This window comes from Chiloscyllium plagiosum, unplaced genomic scaffold (assembly GCF_037043375.1).
Source record: "Chiloscyllium plagiosum isolate Xiang-an unplaced genomic scaffold, Cpla_swu_hap1 HiC_scaffold_35, whole genome shotgun sequence".
NCBI classification, from domain to species: Eukaryota; Metazoa; Chordata; class Chondrichthyes; order Orectolobiformes; family Hemiscylliidae; genus Chiloscyllium; species Chiloscyllium plagiosum.
In genome coordinates, this window is record NW_028270173.1 from 51,157,525 (window position 1) to 51,182,047 (window position 24,523).

At 45.5% G+C, this 24,523-nt stretch overlaps 1 protein-coding gene across 6 annotated transcripts; it reads left to right on the forward strand.

The window, feature by feature from the left end:
* Positions 1-2,205: 2,205 nt before the first annotated feature.
* LOC148140851 (class I histocompatibility antigen, F10 alpha chain-like) lies at positions 2,206-24,139 on the forward strand. 6 transcript variants are annotated; one of them, XM_087979636.1, is made up of 7 exons: positions 2,206-2,839; positions 4,023-4,283; positions 13,293-13,568; positions 13,685-13,963; positions 21,505-21,612; positions 22,003-22,035; positions 23,576-24,139. In XM_087979636.1, exons 1-7 carry the CDS (start codon positions 2,788-2,790, stop codon positions 23,578-23,580), a joined length of 1,014 nt encoding a protein of 337 aa, XP_087835762.1. In that variant the 5' UTR covers positions 2,206-2,787; the 3' UTR covers positions 23,581-24,139. The 6 variants fall into 6 exon arrangements, 5 of the variants coding, with proteins under 5 accessions (XP_087835762.1, XP_087835763.1, XP_087835764.1 ...); XM_087979637.1 differs by having other exon boundaries at positions 13,317-13,568; XR_015753092.1 differs by lacking the exons at positions 22,003-22,035; positions 23,576-24,139 and adding an exon at positions 14,294-14,422.
* The last annotated feature ends 384 nt before the right edge of the window (positions 24,140-24,523 follow it).

Genomic DNA, 24,523 nt, shown 5'->3' on the forward strand with positions numbered 1-24,523 from the left:
CCAGCAGCCAGTGATTCCCACGTCTCTCCAGTGAATAAAAAATACATCACTTTTCATCTCTGCTTGGTCCTGCTCCTGTGATCCCTCCCACATTCCTCATTGAACCGGGGTTGGTCCCCCTGGCTTGGTGGTAATGAGAGACTGGGGGTTGGGGTGAGCCATGAGGTTACAGTTTGTATTGGATGGCAGTTCTGCTGGTGTTGATGACCCACAGTACCTCATGGACACACAGTCTTCATCTGCTCGACCTGTTCACATCCCACAGGAGGGGAGGGGCTTGGGGGTGTGCCATGAGGTTTAATGGGGAAATATGTTCTCACAAGATGGTTATTGGTAGGAGCAGAGTGCAGTGAACGGGCTGTAACCACCCTCCCCTCCCCCACACTGGGTTCTCTGTACCTGACCCTCACCATCAATCCCCCCCCCCCCCCCCCCCACACTGGGTTCTCTGTACCTGACCCTCACCATCAAGCCCCCTCCCACCCCTCCCCCCCACTGGGTACTCTGTACCTGACTCTCATCATCCATCCCCCCCTCCCCTCCCCACCACACTGTGTTCTCTGTACCTGACTCTCACCATCAATCCCCCCTCCCGCCCCCCCACACTGGGTTCTCTGTACCTGACTCTCACCATCAATCCCCCCTCCCGCCCCCCCACACTGGGTTCTCTGTACCTGACCCTCACCATCAACACCCCCCCCCCAACCCTCACACTGGGATCTCTGGACCTGATTCTCATCATCAATTCCCCTCCCCCCCCCCCCCCGGGTTCTCTGTACCTGACTCTCACCATCAATCCACCCCCCCCCCGACCCGACCCTCCCCCCCGGGTTCTCTGTACCTGTACCAACCGGTTTCACTGTAATTAAAAGTTTCAATCAATTCTGAAATAAATCCTTTTCACAATAGCCCACAGGCCAACCTGACTCTCTGTAATTAATCCACTCCATGTTCCCTCACATTAAACTCTCTGTCAGGTTTAGCTCATTGATCACTGACTGGGTGAAGAATCTCTCTCACTGTAACTGTGTCCTCCTGTTCTGAATCTCTCGGTTTAGTTTAAAACAAATCTCAGATTTCTCGTTTCCAGACTGTTTAATGTTTTATAAATCCCATCAGGTGCTTCCTTTCCTGGTAGAATAGCCCAATTCTCTTTGCCACATGACCCAGAACCTTGAGCCTGGGGGTGAGCCTGGGTGTTTCTCTCTCTGCACTCCCCCCTTCCCCACACCCCTCCCCCAGGGTCTGAGTGTCTCCCCTGTGACTGTGTCCTGAATTAGACTCAGTACCAGGAAGAATACCAGGGTCCATGGGATTCCCAGCCAGCCGAGGGTTAGCAGTGACTGATACTGACCTGTGACCCATGACCCAGAGTGGCACCATGGCTCAGTGGTTAACACTTCTGCCTCACAGCACCAGGGACCTGAGTTTGATTCCAGCCTTGGGCGACAGTCTGTGTGGAGTTTCTCTGAGTCTGCATGGGGTTCCTCCGGGTGCTCCAGTTTCCTGCCACAGTTGAACAGGTGCACCCTGGGTGGATTGGTCATGCTCAATTGCCCAGTGTCCAGGGTTTATTTTTTGGCTAACATGTGCAGGGATGTGTGTGTTGGGTGGATTAGCTGTAGGGATTCTATGATTCATGAATGGCCTTTAATCTCCCAGTTCACAGAGACAGAATGGAAAGCTGAATTCTGTACTCATCGGGAGAGACTCAGGAAAAACACAGGGAGGGAAAGGAAAGGATCAGCAACATTCTGGGAATACACTGTCCCTATTCCAATCAGGGACTGGGAATTAAACACTGAGGGGAAACAGCTTCTGTTTATAAACTGGAAAAACCAGTAACACAACAATCTTTGGAGACTACACCCTATTTGTTGAGAAATTTGATCCATTGTTTGATGTGAAGCTGCAGAAGCAGAAAAATGGAACAAGTGCTAAGTGATGACCCGGTCCCAGTGACGGGGAAGCTCCAGCACAGCCAGGCTGAGGTTCAGGCTCTGAGCCAGTAAGGCTGGGGCTGAGAAGAGGCCTCCCCCACCAGCTCAGGAGCATCAGGACAGCGCTAGGACCCTGGGATCCCCCTCTCACAGTAAACATATGGCTCAGTCCTTCCAACTGGGGGAGGTGACGGTACATCGGGATAGTCCCTCGGGCATAGAGTCATAGAGATGTACAGCACAGAAACAGACCCTGCAGTCCAACTTCTCCATGTATCTGACATTGTACCTATTACCCGTGTGTGTACATCTTTCTACAGTCCTGAGTGAGCTGTGTATGGGTGCACACTGAACACTCTATGTGTATCTGTCTATCTCCCTTCCCTTATCCCGGTTCCGTAACTTCACTATCAGCCTCTTCTCGGCCACTTTGTGTTATTGCCTGTCCTGAAGTCTGCATTGGAGGATGGTCACCGGAAGATCTGAAGCTGAATGTCCCTGCCCGCTGAAGTGTTCCCCACCTGGGAGGGAGCACACGCCTGCCTGGTGATGCCTGAGCTGTTTCCCTGAGGGTAACTCAACCTGTCTGAGTGTGACCATCCTGGGAACTGGTGACAGGAATCTGTTCATCTCTTTATTGGGTATTTTACTGAGACTGGGACCAATCATTGACTCTCTGCTTCTGCAGCTTGAAGTTCAGGAAATGATCTGCAGCTCAGCATTGACATGGAGTGGCGGGGAGAAGGTGGTTTGTTCTTATAGACTCTAACAGCAGTTGATCCCGTTCCCTCACCCTGAATGTTTTATTCCCAATCCCTGATGGGATTAGGGAGAGTGGATTCCCACAATGTTGCTGATCGTTCTCTCCATCTCCCTGTGTTTTTCCCAGGTCTCTCCCGGTAAGTACAGAATTCAGCTTTCCATTCTCTCTCTCTCTCTCTCTCTGTGTCTGGGGTGAATGTGAATCTCTTGGGGAGAGTTTGAAATGGGGGATGTTTGACCAGCCGCCTGTTATACAGCCAGCCTGATCTTTTACACATTGAAGGCAGCACAGTCTGGAAGACTCTGATGGGATTTGTGTCCAGGTCTCCTGACAGCAGGATGTAGAAACCCCGAGATCAGAGAAGCTCCGAGCAAATGGGAAATGGTTCCAATGGACAATTTTAATTTTCACATCGTTTGGGAGAAGCCAAACAGCTTCATCATTCCTGGTCTAAAGTCTTGTAAACCCTGCGGGGAGGAGAAGGATACTCCATGTTTAACCCAGCCCAGGCTCAGCTGTGATGCCCTCATGGTTGAATAGGCCGGGTTATCTCAGACACCAACATCCTACTGGCCGTGTATAAAGGGCTGATTAAAAAGCTCAGTGAAGGACAGTGGGGATCCTGCTCTGGATTGTCCACCCCCCTGTTTGACAGAGAGACTGTTCACACAGTAACTGTCCCCCACAGTCTCACACTTCATCCTCCCAAAATATTCCTGTTTCTGTTCATTTCAATCGGATTCGCTCACCCCATATCTTTCCTGGTTATGGATATCCTGCCCTCGGATTATCCTGAATTCCTCACTCCAGATGGACCATGGGCAGGAGAGTCCCTTCAATATTTTTCTTCCATTTATGCCAGATTCCTGTTCCAGGTTAGTGATTTTCTGTTTAATATCCAATCACTGGATTGTGTCCCAGCCTCTCCCTGTGTCCACACTGACTCCATCGAGTATCTGAGTGACCCTGATTCTGTGTTTACTCCCTGTTCTAAGAGGCTGCAGCAGCTAATTCTGACCTAGTTGAATCTGATTCTGTTGATTATAACAGACAGGATTCTGACAGTGTTATAATTTGGTGGGTTATTGGAGATTGTCACTGTGTGGATAGGCCTCACTTTGACCACCTGGAAGTGTGTGCAATTGTTTTCAGCCTGACCTTTACAGATATAACATGTGGAAAGTGATTTTGAGGACACTCTCTCACATTGTGATGTCCCTGATGTCTGTGAGGTGATTCTGGTTTTGTGGCCCAGATACATTAATATGATGTTTATGTTGGTGTTGAGTAACTTCCTGCTTTCATTGTTTGTTTTACAGAGACTAATGTATACAGTGGAATGTATACAATTGTTTCTGGAATTAATGACTTTCCTGAGGTTACAAGCACTGCAACAGTCAATGGAGTTATAAAAGCTTCTCATGACAGTAAAACCAATCGGAACATCCCCAGGCAGCAGTTCATGGCAGAATTCTTCAATGTGAATTTCTGGGATTATGTCACAGAGATAGTGAACAGACATGCAGACATGGCAAGGGAAACAATGAGTGCAATAATGAAGAGGACAAACCAGACATCTGGTAAGATGTGACTGATTGAATTTCCCTGTTGGTTGTTCCCTTTCATCATAAAACTTCATTCATTCCCCAACACTGACAATTTGGCCCCAGGACTGGGAGAGACATGATAGGCCTCCCCTCTTTCTGTGAGCCTTTTCCACTCCTAGTGCACCACCAGCATTCACCCCACCTCTTCATATCTTTTGAGGGAAAATAGGGAAACAGTGTGGTCAAAATGTTTTACATAGGTTTAATAAAGCATCTTAGATTTTATACTCCATTCCTCTGTTTGCAAAGCCCATTGAAATCTCAGCTTTCAGTGTGACCCACCTTCCAACCATTGCTTTCTCAGATGTTAGACTTTATCTGTGAGAGTCTGAATCACGAAGCAGATTCAGGTAACCTTTAATGTGATCGACAGCTTCAGTTACAGCATTGCTAAAAGGCACACAAAAAGCTTCAGAATGTCTGAACTTATACAGTTTAAGCTTAGAGTATGCACCCCCTCCAACTCCTCATCAAATATCAATGACTCAAATCTGTTCTCTGAATGTAAAGACTGTATGTGTCTGAATAGCATCATCACCTGTACATGTCCCAAAGATTTCTTTGAATAAAATAGATTTTTGAAATTAAAAAATAAATTAACCATGGGCAGCCATCAGCCATTTTGTGCCGCTCAGTCATGGGAGCCCTGACACCAGACAATGACACACAACGTGGTTCTTCCTGTTATGTGAGTATCTCTGTTTCTTCAAACCTGGCCCTATGCAGTAACATCTTACAGGCACCCCGAAAGTAGAAATGTCACTGCAGCATATCACAGGGTAGGAAAGGATCGCAGATGCTGGAAATCTGAAGTTTAAACAGAAAATGCTGGAAATTCAAAGCTGGCCAGGCAGCATCCATCAAGAGAGAAAGAGAGTCGATCAAGGGTTGTGTAAAGATTTGTAGCTCGGGTGCCGGTTGCCGTGGTTATGGGTATGTTCACCAAGCTGGGAAGTTGATGCGCAGATGTTTTGTCCCCTGTCTAGGTGACATCTTCAGTGTTTCGGAGCCTCCTGTGAAATGCTGCTGTACTGTGTCCTCTGGAATGTATTTGGTTCCATTCCTGCTGCTTCCGATTTCTGGTTCCGGTTGTTCATTGGAGTGGCCGGTATATTGGGTCTAGGTCACTGCGTTTCTTAATCGAGTCCGTGGATGAGTGCCAAGCTTCTAGAAATTCTCTGGCTGTCCTCTGTTTAGTTTGTCCTACGATCGTTGTGCGAGTTTCCCTTCTTGAGATTCTTACATGCTTGATACAACTGCAATACGGCAACTTCTGTGAACAGCCAAAACTTATTTAAGCAAGTACAAGCTTTTTGGAGAATCACTTAACACTGTTCACGATGCTTGCAGAGCATGTCAAGTGAGGGTCACTGAATAAGGGAACAGTCCTCTCTTTATACACAGTCAGTCATGCTTGTGAGACACAACCCCCTGTCACTCTGCCATAGTCACATGCCCAGGAACAGGCATTGTATATGCCACCAAAAACATTTAAAGTGATTGTTTTGAGAAATAATCTAATGTGTGATTAGATTATTCCTTATTTTTCTACTGCCATCTGCAATAGTTTAGTATTTGTAGAGTCTGATGAGATTGTCACACCTTGCCTGCAAGACAGAAAAACAACACTCCCAACAACCTCCCAGAGTCGTTTAGCATTTAATTTCTGACATGTGAGGAGAACAAATTAACCATTTAACATCTTAGTTGTGTCAACAAGTTGAATTGGTGGTCTTTGTCATCCCTACCAGGGACAGCTGGTCGTGGTGTTGAGTGGTTAGTTGGTGTTCATGGATACAGATTGCTAGTTGTCTGCCTGTTTGTCCTATATAGTGTTTCATGCAGTCTTCGTATGGAATCTCACCCAGATAACTGTCATGTTGTCTTCTCTGCTGTTGGTTAGTCATTTGGTTTTGGAGTGCCGTTCTCTTTCTGTGTGTCGCAAAAGAACTCCAACAAAAACTGAACCATCTTCTCAGTGGATCCAAACACTCCATACAATCATCACAGGGATTCCTAGACAACATCAAGAATGTAAACAGAGATAAGGATGAAGCAACGGTCTCATTCGATGGAACAACACTGTTCACTTCAATTGACAAAACTCTCGCCAGAGAGACAATAGCCAACCTCCAGGACAAACAGAACAGGCGACACGACAGGGAACCTCCCAACAAGGACTGCAGAGTCACACTACTAGACCTGTGCTTGAGGACACACTTCCCATTCAACAACCAAATACATGAACAGATCAATGGGACACCTATAGGCTCACCCATCTCCAGGCTCAGAGCACAAGCAATGATGCAGAAACTGGAACAAACAGCCCTCCCATAAATCCAACCCAAACTCTGAATCAGATACATGGATGACATTTTTGTAGTTATTAAGAGAACAGATATAGAGAACACATACTATATTATTGACTCTGGTCATAGGGATCAGATTTACGAGAGGGGAAGAAACCAACAGCCAACTCCCATTCCTGGATGTGACGGTAGAAAGAACACAGAGTGGTGAATGTACCACAACAGTGTCCAGAAAGGCCACACACATGGACCACGTCCTGAACTACAACAGCAACCACCCAAACACACACAAGAGAAGTTGCATGAGGACCCTGTTCAAAAGGGCTACAACACACTGCAGCTCTCCCGGCCTACGAAAGGAAGAAGAAGAACACCTCTACAGAGTCTTCACCAAGAAGGGATAGTCTCGCAACTTCATCTGCAGATGCCTAACAGGCTAACAATACAACCAAGACATGCCACAACCCAACACACAAACCGTTCTACCCTTATATAAAAACGTCTCAGACTGACAGCCAGATTTCTCCACCCACTGGGATCCATGACTGTCCATAAACTGACAGGCACGCTCGGACATCACTCACCAGGACAAAAGACCCCACGCCCATCATGTGCTAGACTTACGCAATTTACAGGATTCCATACGAAGACTGTATGAAACACTATATAGGACAAACAGGCAGACAACTAGCAATCCACATCCATGAACAACAACTAATCACTCAACCCCATGACCAGCTGTCCCTGATAGCCACACACAGCAACGACAAAGACCACAAATTCAACTGAGTCAACACAACGATCAGAGTCTAAAACCAAACAGAGGACAACCAGAGAATTTCTATGTCATGGCACTCATCCACAAACTCGATCACCAAGCACAGTGACCTAGACCTACAACGAACAACCTGAAGCAGCAGGAATGGAACCAAATAAATTCCAGAGGACACAGTACTGCAGCACTTCACAGGAGGCTCCGAAACACTGAAGATGTCACCTAGACAGGGGACAAAATGTCTGCACATCAACTTCCCAGCTCAGGGAACATACCACAACTACAGCAAAGAGAGTCAATGCTTCAGGTTCAAGATCTGCACATTCTGAAGCAGGGTCACTGGCCATTGTTTCTGTCTGAACTGACACTGCCAGACATGCTGTGGATTGTGAACAAGTCTCATTTCTACTGGAACAAAATAGCATTTTTTGCCATCAATCCTTCCCAAACCCCTCCTTGTGAGCTCTCCTTCCCACACTAAGAAACCCAGAGGCAGCTGCTTGAGATCACACTTGGCACAACATTAAATATTAATTTCACACCACATTGATGTACAAAGAAAACACGAGCAACTTGCTCAGCAATCCAAACTGTCAAAGCAATAAACTAGTAACTTTTTAAACAACATGTCACAAAAATAACAAAACATAAATTGCAAAGTGGAAAGCTAATTAGGAAAATCTGTTTTTTGTTTTTAAGAAGCAGAGCGAGAAAGAGACAGAGGAGGTCACAGTCTGGGTCATCGTGAAAGGGATGGGTTTGGACTGGCTTTGGGAGTTGGGTTGAACTCCCACTGAGCTTCCATTCTCCTCTGGTGGTGCAGACGATGAGCTGGTCTTGATGGAATTCATAGAAATGAGGGGCTGAAAGGGAATTTCCTTCCAGCCTGGGTTTCCCTCCTCTCCGGGTCCAGTGTGTCCACAGGTTATTCCACGGGATGAGGTGGGGAACAAGAAAGAGAGTGAGTGAGTGTGTGTGTGTCATACTGTGTGGATCCAGTCAGGTCAAAAGAACAAAATAATTCTGAGTATGAAACTTGCACAACGTCAGCGCTGATACCAAAAGCCTTTATAAACTTTCTGAAAAGGAAGAGAATAGTGAAAGTAAATGTTGGTCCTTTACAGGACAGAAACGGTGAGGTAATAATGGGGTATTCCGGGATAGCAGAAATGTCTCTGTTTTCACAGTGTAAGGTAGCACTGTCTTCCCAAAAACTGCAGTTACTACCCAAGGAACTTGGTGCAATTGCTGTAACTGGGGAGAAGGTATTACATAAACTGATGGGATGAAAGGCAGATAATTCCCCGGGACCTGATGGCCTGCACCCAGAGGTATAAAAGGATTTGTCAACAGAGATAGCGGATGCATTAGTTGAGATATTCCAAAATTCCCTGGATTCTGGAAAGGTACCAGTGAATTGGAAAAAATGCTAATGTGATACTCTTATTCAAATAGGAGATAGGCATAAAGTGGGAAACTGTAGACCAGTAAATTTGACCTTTGTCATGGGGAACCTGCTGAAGCCAATCAGAAGGAAGGAGATAACTGAACATTTAGATAAATGAAGCTTAATTCACAAGTGTCCAGTGGATGTGGTATATCTAGACTTCCAGAAGGCATTTGACAAGATGCCACATAAAAGACTGATCCTGATGGTCAGATCCTCAGGGGTTAAAGGTAGAGTATTGGTTTGGATAAAGGATTGGCGAACTGACAGAAAACAGAGGATCAGGAAAAATGGATCCTTCTCTGGGTGGTGAACTGTAACTAATCTCGTGCTGCATGGTTCAGTTCTCAGACTTCAATTAATTACAATCTGTATAAATGATCTGCAAGCAGGGACAGAGTGTATCGTAGTTAAACTTGTGGATGATACTAATATTAGTGGGATACCAGGCTATGATAAGGAGATAATAAGTTTCCAGATGGATATTAGTGAGGAGAATGGGCCAGACTCTGATAGGTGGACCAGGCGAAAGTAAGGACTGCAGATGCTGGAGATTAGAGTCGAGAGTGTGGTGCTGGAAAAGCACAGCAGGTCAGGTAGCATCCGAGGAGCAGGAGAATCGACACTTTGGCATTCCTGATGAAGGGCTTTTGCCCAAAACGTTGATTTTCCTGCGACTGTGACAGGTGGAGGTGAATGTGGATAAGTGTGGTTTGTCCATATTGGCCAGAAAGTAAGTAGGCAAATTATTATTTCACTGGGAAGTAGATTCACAGTGTGTCAGTGCAGCAGGATCTGGGTGTTTTTGGGCATGAATTTCAGAAAGTGGATATACAGGTGCAGCACCTCATAAGAAAGGCAAATGGAATACTGGCATTTTTTTGCAAAGAGGTGTTGTTACACTTATATAAGGCATTGGTGAGACCACATCTGGAGAATGATGTCCAGTTGTGATCTCCTTACCTCAGGGAGGATGTGGTGACATTGCAGGCAGTTCAGACGAGGTTCACCAGGCTGTTCCAGGGATGAAAGGGTTATTGTACGAGAAGCAATTGTATAGCTTGGGCCTGGACTCACTGGAGATCAGAGGAATGAAGAGGGAGGAATATAAAATGCTCAAGGGGATTGATAAGGTCGATGTCTAGCAGACGTTCCCCTTGTGGGACAGTCTCGAACAAGAGGTCATAGATATAGAGAGAGGAGGTCGGTTCAAAACTGAGATGAGAATTACCTACCTCTTTCAGGGGGTTGTGAATCTGTGGAACTCACTGACCCAGAGCGGGGCAGAACCAATCAACAAATTCAGGACAGAAATGGCTACGTTTCTGATGGAAAGCAGGATAAAGGGGGATGGGAGCAGGCAGGAAGGTGGAGGTGAGACCTTTTTTTATTTCAAAAATATATTTTATTCATAAAATACTTTGATGATCTGTACAACTGGACATGCCACAAATGTAAACATTCCATTTGTTTGCATACCGAAACAGAGTAATCATTCCTATTTACTGGTCTGTATGATTACATTTTTAGCTGAGGCATTAGCAGAGCCCAAATGACTGCGCGGGCCCCCTGTTCTTCTTTAGGCAGGCAGATGTTACACGGTGGTCTTTCCCCACCACGCCTTGGAGGCAGCTGCCCCAAGCTTCAGCGCGTCCCTCAACACGTAGTCCTGGACCTTGGAATGTGCCAGTCTGCAACACTCAGTCGGGGTCAACTCCTTCAGCTGGAAGATCAACAGGTTTCGGACCACCCAGAGAGCGCCCTTCACCGAGTTGATGATCCTCCAGGCACAGTTGATGTTCGTCTCGGTGTGCGTCCCGGGGAACAGGCCGTAGAGCATGGAGTCCCGCGTCAAGGCGCTGCTCGGGACGAACCTCGACAAACACCACTGCATTCCTCTCCAGACTTCTTCTGCGTAGGAACATTCCAGAAGGAGGTGTGTGACAGTCTCGTCCCCCCCGCAGCCGCTTCGAGGTCAGCGTGCGGTGCGGCTGAGAGTCCGGGCGTGCATAAAGGATCTCACAGGCAGAGCCCTTCTCACCACCAGCCAAGCCATGTCTTGGTGTTTGTTGGAAAGTTCTGGCGATGAGGCATTCTGCCAAATGGCTTTGACAGTCTGCTCAGGGAACCGCTCGATAGGATCCGCCCTCTCCTTTTCCTGAAGGGTCTCAAGGACACTACGTGCTGACCACTTCCTGATGGACTTGTGGTCAAAGGTGTTTTTCTTGATAAATTTCTCCACGAAGGACAGGTGATACGGAACGGTCCAACTACTCGGAGCGTTCCGCGGCAGCGAGGCCAGGCCCATCCTTCGCAACACCGGGGACAGGTAGAACTTCAGTATGTGGTGACACTTGGTGTTTGCGTACCGGGGATCCACACACAGCTTGATGCAGCCACACGCAAAGGTGGCCATCAGGGTGAGGGTGGCATTGGGTGTATTTTTTCCCCTGTTGCCCAGATCTTTGTACAGCAAGTGAGACCAGGATAAGATCAGCAATGATCATGTTAAATGGTGGAGTGGACTCAAAGGGCTGACTTGCCCACTCTCCCTCTGAACTCCATGTTACTAGAATTAACTGGGAATGTGTTTGAAAGCAGCATATCAAGTGTAGCACTGGAATATATTACTTGTTGTCATGAAAACAGAAAAAAAATGAATTGCTAGGAATGAAGAAATATATAACAAAATGAAGAAATTGATGGAAGGATCATTAACATTAATCATGTTTAGTTCTTAGCCAATCAGCAAACAGTCAGATAATGAATGAATTGACGACCGGAGAGACATTAAAAAAAACATTTGACTGTCATGATCCATTCATGATCTGGAGATATTTTTGAATCACGTGGTGCAGATATATTGTGACCCCTTTGGGGCAGCTGGGACTTGGAACAGGGAATTCTGGGAAACTGCCTCAAAAGAGGCCAACTCATTCTGTTTAATTTGTGAGGAATGGATTAAACAACGAGAACAAAACTAAAAACACTGTAATAATTAGAGGAAATTGTACAGAAGGTCGATACATAGAGTTGTACAGCTCAGAACCAGACCCTTTAGTCCAACTCGTTCACGCAGACCAGAAATCCTAAACTGATCTAAGTCCTATTTGCCAGCTTTTAGCCCATATCCTTCTAAACGCTTTTTTTGCATAAACCCATCTCGATGTCGATTAAATGTTGATATTGTACCAGCCTCTATCACTCCCCCTGACATCTCATTCCAAAATTACACCACCCTCTGCATGAAAAAGTCACCACTTATGTCCCTTTTACATCTTTTCCCTCTCCCCTTAAACCTATGCTCTTTAGTTTCGGATTCACCTACCCTGGGAAAAAGAACTTGGCTATTCACCTTATCCATGCCCCTCATGATTTTATAAACTTCTAAAGATGACCCTAAGCCTCCAACACTTAAGGGAAAATAGCCCCAGCCTATTCAATTTCTCACTCTACTCCAAACTTTGTAAACCTCTTCTGAACTCTTTCCTATCACAGGAAGTCCAAAATTTAGCATAGCTCTTGAAAAGTGGCTGAATCAATGGACAGCTGCAACATGATATCCCAACTCCTGTACCCAATCCACTGACCCATAAAGGCAAGGAGACCAAACACCTTCTTCACTATCCTGTCAGTCTGTAACTCCACCTTCAGGAACTATGACTCTACACCCCAAGGTCTGTTTGTTTGGCAACACTCCCCAGCACCCTACCATTAACTGTGTAAATGCTGCTATGATTTACCCAAAATGCAACACCTCACTTTTATCGAAATTAATCTCAATCTGCCACTCCTCAGCCCATCTGATCAAGATCCCATCATACTCTGATATAACCTTCCTCACTGCCCACTACATTTCCTGTTTTGGTGTCATCTGCAAACGAACCATTATTAACCATTCCTCCTATCTGCACATCCAAATCATCTGTTAAAATGACAGAAAGCAGTGGACACAGGTAGTGAGTAACTTAAAGAGATTGATCCTCATCTCCATTCAGCCAGGCTCAGGGGAAGAGATTGCACAGCCCCACGTAGGGAGAGGGTCCTTGTACATAACACACAGAATCCGATCGTGGGCCAGAGCCTGTGGGAGGCTGACAGAGTGGTCATGGACAGACATGGACTACATCCCCCAGAATGCAGCCTGTGATCAAAATAAATGACCACATGGAACGGGGCTGTCGTTCCAGGACAGTGGGAATGTGAGCGCTGGAATTCTGACCTGGATCAGACAGCAAATTGTTTATTTGCACCAGGTTGGTGTGTGAGACAGCAGTTGGAGAAAGGGGCAGCGTTGCCTGACTCTGGAACCTTCTGACAGCACAGGCCTTGGGGATTAGCCCCATGTGTAACCCCCTCCCCTTGGCCCTAATATAGGATCCCCATTCCCCTTAAATGAGATTGTTCCTCTGGTTATTAATTATTAATTATCTATGACTGATCACCGACAGGATTTCACATTTTTCAACGAATAGCTACTGTTGAGATCAGTGATGACGGCAGCATTAAGACATCGATGAGATTTGGATTTGATGGAAAGGACTTTATCAGTTTAGATCCAGACAGAATGAGATGGATTGCATCCAATCCCATTGCAGTGATGACTAAAGAGAAATGGAATTCTGATGATTCCTGGAACAACTACTGGAAAAGACACCTGGAAGAAGAAGATGTTGAACATTTAAAGAGATATTTGGAAGCTGGAAAGGAATATTTCACAAGGAAAGGTATATATTTCAGTTCTGTTCCATTTTCTGATCTAACCTCACTGATCTATGAAACCGCTCTCCCATTCCATTCAGTGTCTGTCTATTGTTTGTGTTTTTACCCTTTCCCATCACAGTTCAGCCTGAAGTGTTCATCTCCAGGAGGGAGCCCAATGGTCAGGACAAGCCGCTCACTCTCTCCTGCCTGGTCACTGGGTTTGATCCTGTAGACATCGAGGTGACCTGGCTAAGGAATGGAGAGGTCATGTCTGAGACCCAATCCTCGGGGATACGACCAAACCACAATGGGACCCATCAGATCCAGAAAGAGATTGAGATCAATGCTGGGGATGAGGATCAATACTCCTGTCACATTGACCACAGCAGCCTGACAGAGGCCCAGCTCTATCAGTGGGGTAAGGGACTGGTGTGTCTGTGTGTGTGTGTCTGTGTGTGTGTGTCTGTGTGTCTGTATGTGCGTGCATCCTGTCTTTTCCACCACTCATTGAGATATCTCTGATCTGTCCCTCATTCCCTTTACCCATTCCTGCTCCATGTCTTTTGCTGCACTTCCCCAACAAAACCCTCCTGACCTCAGGTTGGAAATATTCAATTGATCCTCAGTGCTCACAGCATTTTGGTTCGAAAACTCCAGATTTCCATTAGTGAATTTCTGAGGTAGTGCTTCTTGATTTCCCTCCTAAATGGTTTCAGTCTAATTTGAAGGTGGTTCTCCCTTGTCCCAGGTTCCAGCACCAGATTATTCCTGTCGTGATTGTACCAAGGTCAGCCAGCTGCACCGTGTCAATAGGAGGCCTCTGATTGGGCCGTTAACCTGATCCAATCAGGGAGTCATGACTGACATTAAAAAAAGGGTGAGTGTCAAAGGTATTGAGGGTCTGGCAGCTGAATCTGAATGAGGTACTACTAACGTCAAGGACGGGTCATGTGTAAATAATGAGTGGCTTGGTGAGTGAATGCTAGCTTCTGTAGGGTTATTTCAGGGGCAATGGGGGTAAAGCATGATCGTGAAGAAACTTGCTCACAACAGGCACCTTTCAGTCAGGGAAGCATTTGTTTGGGAAACTTGACTCGTCAATCCTGCGATCAAGGACTGGGCCCAGTTTGTGAAAATAATGCGGCACATTGTCTGGGCAAACGACATTATGGCAGACGAAAAGCAACAAGTAATTCTCCTGACAGCCTGTGGAGCTGCAGCTTATTCTGTTATTAGGATCCTAGCTTTTCCTGAGGCACGAGATACTAAAACCTTTCAAGAATTAATGGAGATAATTCAGGATTATTATGAGCAAAAGTTTCCTCTAATTCTGGGACACAATTGTTTTTATTTGGCAATTCAAGAACCAGGGGAATCCACATTGGGATTCCTGACTTGGTTAAGAAGACTGACAGAAGCACATGAATTTGGCTGAACCTTTAATGAGATGCATAGAGAATTATATGTGGAATTACTGATGTAACTATGATGTTATTAATGATGTCACTATGTTGCAATTAATTATGTAATTATGCAAAAACACCTACTGGCTGAGTCCCAACAGGACTTCAAGCAGGCTTTATCTTTGGAAAATGCAGCAAGTGGAGCTCATGAGTTGCAGGGCATTCCAATGGAAGTGGATCCCTCGACAATCCAACTTAACTTGGGGAACACCGCCGAAGTGCAGGCAATTGTATAGCCTCACTCAAGACATATCAATCAGAGGGACTTGAGGTTGGCTCACAGCAAAACCCCAAACCAAGCCCCGGCAAATGGTTAGAATTTTCTTCAAGATCCTGGCCATCAAGTCATTGTGGTTTCTGTTGGTACATGGAATTGAGACAGCAAAAGAGCCCGACTGGGCTTAAAGTGAGTGAGATAACTTATAGGCCAGTATCCTGGAGAGTAACCTGAAAAATCCGTCCATATCTGGTTTGGAACAGTTAAATTGCTTCTTAACATCAAAATCAGAACCAACCAATTTAAATGTCTGGTTAACTGGTCATTCTGTTCTGATGGAGGGCGATCTGAGTGCAGCTGGATCAGTGATCACAGAACCAATCTTTAACAAGATTCACTCTGAATTCCAACCCTTAACTTTGCACAAGATCTTGGCCAGACTGAGAACCTAAACTGAGGAAGCTTCAGAGAATAGGGGTACAACTTCAGTTCCGCTCTTTCACGGAAGGCAGCTGGTTCAGTGACCAGTGATTGTGCTAAAAGCTTCAAATCCAAGCTTAATGGGGAGAAATCAGTTGTGAGAGATTCACCCTGAATGGCTCAATATGTTTCAATTAGAAAATGGCTGCTTGGGTGAAATTCAATTTAATTACCTGTAGGTCATCCAGGAAGATCTAGGGGTTATCAGAGGAGCCAGGCCACCTGGCATGTTGACCAGGAATCAATCCCATGATGCTGTAAGGCCTGCCCAGTGCCATTGGCCTTACAGGCAAAAGTCAAGGCAGAAATTAAAAGGCTGGAAAGTGAAGGAATTATCAAACCAGTCCAGTTTGTGGAATAGGCAGCAGTGATTGGAATGGTTCTGAAGCCCAGTGGGTCGGTTTGCCTTGGTGGGGATTTTAAACAAAGTGTAAACTGCTTTTGACAGCAGAATAGATAACCAGCCCCTCAGGATTTGTGCACAACGTTGGTGCAGGATGGGAGTTCTCCTTCACAAAGCTGGACATGAGCCACGCTTTCTTGCAATTGTGATTAGACCAGGTTCCCAGACATATGCTCCAATTAATATCCATCAGGGATTGTACCAAGATACAAGACTGCCATTTGAGGTATTGTCAGCCTGTTTGATCTTTCAGTGGACAATAGAGAACATCTTGCATGGTCTACCCCAGGTCGCCATTTACTTAGATGGTAAATTAGCCAATAACAGGGAAAACTAATAAGGAGCAGTCAGAGAACTGGATATAGTCCGAAGGTGGTTTTCCAAGGCAGGCATTTGCCTAAGAAGGGAAAAATGTGTATCCCAAATGATCTACTGGGATACAGATTCGAAAACTCTGGGTTACACCTGTTGGAAGATAAAGTGAGGGAGATCAAAGGTGCTCTGGTTCCTACGTCTGTCCAGGAACTTACGTCATAGCTTGGGCTGGTAAATTATTTTGGAAAGTTTGTACATAACCTGGCCTCCGTCCTGGCAACGTAACATCAACTCGTGACAGAAAGGATCAGCCTGGGAAATGGTTGCAAACATAAGACCGAGCTTTCAATGAAGGAACAATACAACTGTCATTCTCGAAGGCTTGGCACTGTATGATCCCAAGAAAGATCTAGTATTGACATGTGATGTCTTCCCGCACAGCATTGGAGTTGTATTAGCTCATGGTGACTCAGTGGAGAGGAACATCCAAGAGCATATACATCCAGGACTTTGGCCAAAGCAGCACGTAAATACACCCAGATACAGAAGGAAGGATTGATGGTCATATTTGGAGTCAGGACATTCCACCAATACCTTTATGAATTAAAATTTGTGATAATCATGGACTACTTGGTGTGCTTAAAGAGGACAAGGCAGAGCCACCCTGTAATTTTGGGCCAATCGCAAGCCAGAACACCACCTGGGAGGCTGAGTAGCGAATGTGGATGCATTGAACTGCCTACCATTAGCAAATACTCCCTCTCTCACTCTACCAAGGTCATGCAAGTCTCTGGGCCTCCTCCACCACAAAACCCTAACCACCCGATGCCTGGAGGAAGAACGCCTCATCTTCAACCACAGAGGATCTTTGTGGATTTCACCAGTTTCCTCATTTTCCCTCCCCACACCTTAATCCCAGAAGCAACCTTCCAACTCAGCACCGCCCTCTTGAACTGTCCTATCTGTCCATCTTCCTTCCCACCTATCCACTCCACCCTCCTCTATCATCTTTGCCCCCACCTTCATCTACCTATTGCATTCCCAGCTTCCTCCCCCTCACCCAATCTCCCCTCCCATTTATCTTGGGCCACAAGCCTCATTCCTGATGAAGAGCTTACGCTCGAAACGTTGATTCTCCTGCACCTCAGATGCTGCCTGGCTGACTGTACTTTTTCAGTGCCACACTCTTCGACCCTGCTGTCTATACCTGTCTATGCCTCTTTCTTTTTCTTGACCAGAACCTCAATTTCTCAAGTCTTCCAGCATTCCCTACATCTACCAGCCTTGTCCTTCTATTATTATGCCGTGGTCAAACCCCTCTGTTACGTAAAAAGAATAACAATTTATTTTCCTAACTCTAATAGTGAACATTAAACCAAAAAAAATTCACATATCCAAACCCCCCTCCCTGCTTCTCTTAATTTCTTCCGATCTGACCCCAACTCTACAAAAAAAAGCTATTCCAATAACACACTTATTAAACATTACATTAACTTAATCTCAAGACCACTTACTCTCTATCTTCTTCGGTGTCTTCAGTCTTCCCTCTGCTGATCTCCCTGGGGTTGTCTTCTTTCTTTGTTACTGCGAGGATGTTTCACATGCAAAGGTACCTTTGATAGACACTGTTTCTAATTTCTTTGAGTGCAGGATGTCAGATGGGCAGTTGCTCCGCGGATTGATGGCAGTTGCTTTCTGATAAATTTTCAAAACTCCCATGTTTTATAGCTTCCATGACACACTAAATTCTTATAATTTGATTGGTTTCCAGGTGTCAAAACAATAAACTCAAACTCAATTGGGTTTTTAGTATCCTCGGCACAATTTAAACTGATCAGTTAAATTCGAGTTGTTGTCAAAACAGCAAGCAAACCTCAGGGTAGACAGGCAGGAGGCTGGAAGAACACAGCAGGCCAGGCAGCATCAGGAGGTGGAGAAACCAACCTTTCAGGTGTAACCCTTCTTCAGGTCAGGGGCTGGGTGCAAGGGGAGCTGCAGGTAACTATTTAACAGCCAGTTGCTGCATGTATCTATTTTGGAACAGCTCGTCTCCCAGTCTTTCCATTCAGGCAGCTGAGCCTGCACTTGACGTTTACTTCAAACTTCAGAAAACACTTTCTATTTTAAAGTGAACAGACAGGCTTTTGACTTTGTAAGACTTCACACTAACAGGAACATACTGTCTCTGGACCCTCATTATCTTTAGGGCACCTCATTATCTTTAAAGGCCTCCCACTTCCCATTCATCCCTTTACCTGCAAATAGCCTCCCTCCAATCACCTTTTGCAAGTTCCTGTCTGATACTGTCCAAATTAGTCTTACTCCAATTTAGAACTTTAACTTTTTGATCAGTTCTATCCTTTTCCATCACTACTTTAAAACTAATAGAATTATGATCACTTGCACCACAATGCTCCCCCGGACACCTCATTCACTTGCCCTACAATTTTTCCCAACAGAAGTTCAAGTATTACTCCTTCTCCAGTTGGTACATCCGCATATTGAAGAAGAATGTTTTCTTGGACATACTTAACAACTTCCTTCCAATCCAAGCCTTTAACACAATGACAGCCCTAGTCTATGTTTGGAAATTAAAGTCTACTGTTACCATCCGAATATTCTTACAGATATGAGATCTCCTTACACATTTGGTTTTCAATTTCCTGCTGCCTACTGGGGGCTATAATTCAATCTCAACCAGGTGATCATCTCCTCCTTATTTCTCAGTTCCACCCATATAACTTCACTGGTCAATCTCCCAATATATGCCTCCCTAAGTACAGCTGTAATGTTATCCTGAACCAAAATCTTGTCCTCCTCTCTTGCCCTCCCCCCCCTTTCTATCCTTCCTGCAGCATCTATACCTTGGAACATTGAGATACCAGTCCAGTCCATCTCTGAGCTATGTCTCTGTAATAGCGGTGATACCCTAGTCCCATGTTCCCAACCATGCCCTAAGTTCATCTGCCTTACCTGACAGACCCCTTACATTGAAGTAAATGCAGTTTATCATTCTGACCTGGGTCACTGCCAAGCTCTTGCCTGTTTTGACTATTTGAGCTGTTCCCCTTACCTGCTGTACCAGCCTCAGCCCTTTCTCTTTACTCACTGTTACTTTGATTTGAGCCATCCCCTTACTAGTTTAAAGCCTCTGCAGTAGCACGATAAAGCCTCCCAGGTAGCACAAGTAACAGACCACAATTTACAAACCAGAAATTTTGTCATGTTTTTAAAATGGGATGAGATTCTTCAGGTAAGGACAGCTTCATACCACCCAACATTGAATGGCCTGGCAGAAAAACTTTAAAGGCTGGCTTGAAAAACAGACTACCCTCTTGATAGTTACCAAGGTATCATGGTTCTTATTTGATTATGGGATCACCCCACATGCAACAGCAGAGTTGGGACCAGCAGAGTTGCTAATGGGTAGAAGACTCTCCACCAGGTTGAATCTGATCTTCCCAGACCTGTGGGAGTCGGGTGTAATGGCCTCAGGAACACCAATGCTGGACACAAGTCTCCATCAAACAAGAGAAACTGTTTGATGCAGGGAATTAAGGATCAGACCAGACTCCTGCAATATATTTTAAGAAGGCAGCCTGGAGCCTAACTTTATCTTATTTTAAAGGCAAATGTAAAGTGCTGTGTTCCAGATGCAATTCGATTGGTCACACGACACAGCTTTAGGCAAAACACACTTTATCGATCACTAGAGCTAAAATATAACTAAAGAAAGTGGAATTTAGAATACCACAAATCTCAGAAAAATTAACAAATCAATAGACACAGTACCGATTACTAATTAATGATTCAATGTAGTAACATCCCATAAACACACCCCTTGGCAAAGTTCAGAAAATAGATTTGTCTCACAGGTAACTGCAGCAAGCCAGAAGGAAAAGCTTCAAGAGAAAGCTCAGAGAGAGGAGCAGCAAGGGGACATTTACTGTCATTCCAAGCCTGTTGAGACTCCAACAGTAACTGATGCTGAATCACAAAGCTAAAAAACTACAAACTACAAACTAGAAATCTAGGTCCGAGAGCTGGCCACACCCATCTAGGCTGCTTCTATTGTTCCTGCTTTAAAAAACCCAAGGCCTCATAAGCCAGTCACTTCACTGGCTTTCCAACCAGACAACTCGACACCTCTGCCTTACAACCTCTCTTTAAAAAGAAACAGGACAAAATAACCTCTCAAAGTCGCAGTATCATCACAGTAAGGGGAGGACTTTTGGTGTAAGAATGATGGAAATGGCCCTATATGGGAAAGAGGCATGCTCCATGTGAGATCAGGACCAGTGATGTGGAAAGGTCAGGCAGGTGCGATGGTCCTGAACCAGCGCAAGGTCCATTTGAAAATTGTAAATTTGGAAACAATGCAGGAGCAAAACGTACACTGCCCCTTTGAGCAGTCAGAAAGGCTGCCAGAACCCATGGGTTCCCTATCTCTGTCAAGCATTGTTGAGAGTTTAGAATCTGAGATGGACATGACGGAAGGAGCCAACTCAATGCCTCAATGCCTGGAAGAAGAAAATAAAATCCTGCCGAGGCACACCTGGCACAAGAGGCGAGCTCCTATGCATTCGATGCTGGCGTTATTATCTGCTAAACACGGAAGAAGCTGTCCCAGTGTTAAAACGCCCCAGGATGCTCTCCAAGGAAAATGGCTGGCCTATGTTCTCGGACTCAGAGGGGGAGGGAAGTTGTGATGTAACATGGCTAGCCAGCAGGACCTCAGAGAATATGAGTTCCCTGATTGATCCAGCCCCAATCAAGGAGCCCTGGCTGACAAATAAAAAGGGAAGTGTCAGAGATGATGACACTCTGCTACCTGACTCTGAAAGAGTCAATCCTAAAGTCAAGGACTGTTCATATACAAATAAAAGGTGACTTGGTGAAGGATACCATCCTCTGTGTAGTTGTGACATCGATCCCATCAATGAGATCTGGAGTGCAAAATTTATTGAACCAAGTCCATCAATTCCCAATGGGTGGGTTAAACTAAACTGTCCCCAACCAACACAGACCAAGGATGGATCCAGGAACAGAGATAATCCTGATATTATTCCAATGTGTTTCAGAAATCCCAGAAAACAGTGTGGTACGTTCCCATCTTCTACTTTTGATTGGATTAATCGCTGCAATGGCTACAATATTTGGAATAATCATCTGGAAAAGGCCCTGGAGAGGTAAGATTCAGAGAGAGAGGAATGTGGAACTGAGGGGACTGGGTGAGTGTGGGGGAGTCTCCAGTACTGGGAGTACGGGGCACTGTGGGGAATGGAACTGAATAAACCCCCAACACACAGATACACACGTATAAACACATCTTGTTCCCTGTTTGATCGTCCTTTGTGTGATTGGACCCGACCAGACACTTCACACACACTTACATCCTCACTGACTGAATGTCAATGGGATGGGAGAGATCTCCAGAATCTCCATAAGGTGTAAGGATGGACGGGAGTGTGGGAATGAGGATTTCTGACACAATCTCCATTCCCTCACACTTGTCGTGTTCTCATTCTCTGAGAATGGATTATTCCCCATCCTAATGGACATTTATTTTGTTTCTGCAGGTTCACTGAGTGGGACCTACACAACAGCTCCCAGTAAGTGACTAAGGGGACAGAGTGTTGGGAATGATGGGAGAGAGATTGGAAGGTGTAGTGTTACATTCTCCTGGATGGGACAGTTCTTCATGACTCTCTTATCCTTCATGACCCTCTCATCCCTCTCTTCCCCAACTCCATACCCCCACAACCTCTCCTTCCAATCCTCACCCCCTATTTTCTCATTCCCTACTCCCTCTCCCTCCACTCCTTCACCCTTAATTCCTTCTGCACTGTGCTGTGTGAATGTGGTTAGTCAGTGCTGAGGGTGATTGAATCCTGGGTCCAATGAGTGAAAGAGAATATTTCTGAGTGTGTAACTTTATATTTCATTCCATTTCAAACATTCTTTTTTATTTTCTCAGCTTTGGATGTATCTATTCCAGCTTCTTCATAATTTCGTCAATGATATGTCAATTTCTGTCGGTAGACTTATTTGGAAATTCTTCACTCCCCTCCTGACCCTGTCCCACCCTCCCAGTCACTGTTAAACCCTGTCAGACACATTTCACTCCCATCCTGACCCTGTCCTACCCTCCCAGTCACTGTTAAACCCTATCAGACACATTTCACTCCCATCCTGACCATGTCCCACCCTCCCAGTCACTGTTAAACCCTGTCAGACTCATTTCACTCCCATCCTGACCCTGTCCTACCCTCCCAGACACTGTTAAACCCTGTCAGACTCATTTCACTCCCATCCTGACCCTGTCCTACCCTCCCAGTCACTGTTAAACCCTGTCAGACTCATTTTACTCCCCTCCTGACCCTGTCCCACCCTCCCAGACACTGTTAAACCCTGTCAGACTCATTTCACTCCCATCCTGACCCTGTCCTACCCTCCCAGACACTGTTAAACCCTGTCAGACTCATTTCACTCCCATCCTGACCCTGTCCTACCCTCCCAGACACTGTTAAACCCTGTCAGACTCATTTCACTCCCATTCTGACCCTGTCCTACCCTCCCAGTCACTGTTAAACCCTGTCAGACTCATTTCACTCCCATCCTGACCCTGTCTCACTGACCTTTAAAACCTTGTCAGACTAATTTCAACCCTCTCCTGGCCCTGTCTCACTCTCCCAGATACCGTTACAACCTGCCAGTCCAATGTCACTCCCCTCCTGACTCACCCTCCCAGACACTGTTAAACCCTGTCAGACTAATTCCCCTCCCCTCCTGACCCTGTCCCACCCTCCCAGACACTGTTAAACCCTGTCAGACTAATTCCCCTCCCCTCCTGACCCTGTCCCACCCTCCCAGACACTGTTAAACCCTGTCAGACTAATTTCACTCCCCTCCCCATCCTGAAGAGATTGCCTTGTGTCTGTCCATTTCTGACCTTGTGGGTTTCCTGAGCTCCACTAAAGGTCATTACTGGAGCTTCATTTAGGAATAATGGGATCCTCCTGTTCCAGTGTGAACATGGACATCACCGTCCATCCTTCCATATCACAGCAGACACACAGAATTACAGCTCATTGCTCACACCCAGTTGATTCAGGATTGAGATTGACTTTTCCTGAAAATGTGTTTCCACAGATTGAGCAGTGGATTCCAGATCCGCACGTTTGGATCCTGATTCTGCAAGTGAGACCTTCTCAAGTCGTGTTTCCATCCCGTCTCAGAAATGTGAGCAGTGTCACCGTCAGAGGGATCTTCATGGATGGTTCCTCCCTCACACTTTCTCATCCTCACTGTCTTCAGTGGGTCAGTGATTGACCTGAAATGTAGCAATGTCCTGAACTCCCTCTGAGCGAGTTTTTGTATTGTCGGACGTGAATCATTTCTGCACTTTATGCAATGAAATTTTAACTTTTATGTTAAAGTCTCTCTGAATTTTGTAACTGTCTTATTGTTATATTGATATCTCTCTCACTATTTAACTTCTACTCTTCCATTTTTATTCTCATCTATTTTATGCTGAACTGATCTATTTTGCACTTTACGTAAACAGCGTGATCAAATGTGAACTTTTACGTAAACTCTTTGATTTTATTTGTTCACAATCATGTATTTATGGCAGCAAGCATCTGTCATTATTTATCATCAACAATTAACTGCAGAGACTGATCATTGCAGTTGCCAATCAATAAATTATTGTTGATCATTGATTTGTCTGAATTTATTAATGATTTCACAGGAAAGGGTTAATTCATTCACTCTGCAGATTGTGGATGTTGGAATCAGCAGTGTTTGAGCTTCAGTTCAGTGTGAACTGGGAGGGGGTTATGACCATGCAACTCCCCAGGAAGCCTTCCCCAAACCAAGCAGGATGTACACAGTGTACACCGACAGAACTGTACATGCTGTAAATCAGAGCTGAAAATGTGTTGCTGGAAAAGCGCAGCAGGTCAGGCAGCATCCAAGGAGCAGGAGAATCGACGTTTCGGGCATGAGCCCTTCCTCCATGATGTAAATCAGAAACAACAATGGAAATGGCTGGAAAAGCTCAGCAGGTCTGACAGTATCTGTGCAGAGAAATCAGAG

Coding starts and splice junctions, on each gene's coding strand:
- LOC148140851 (XM_087979635.1), top strand. CDS start 2,788: ATGTTGCTGATCGTTCTCTCCATCTCCCTGTGTTTTTCCCAGGTCTCT. Junction 13,964..21,504: donor GGCCCAGCTCTATCAGTGGG/GTAAGGGACTGG, acceptor AATGTGTTTCAG/AAATCCCAGAAAACAGTGTG. Junction 21,613..22,002: donor CTGGAAAAGGCCCTGGAGAG/GTAAGATTCAGA, acceptor TTGTTTCTGCAG/GTTCACTGAGTGGGACCTAC.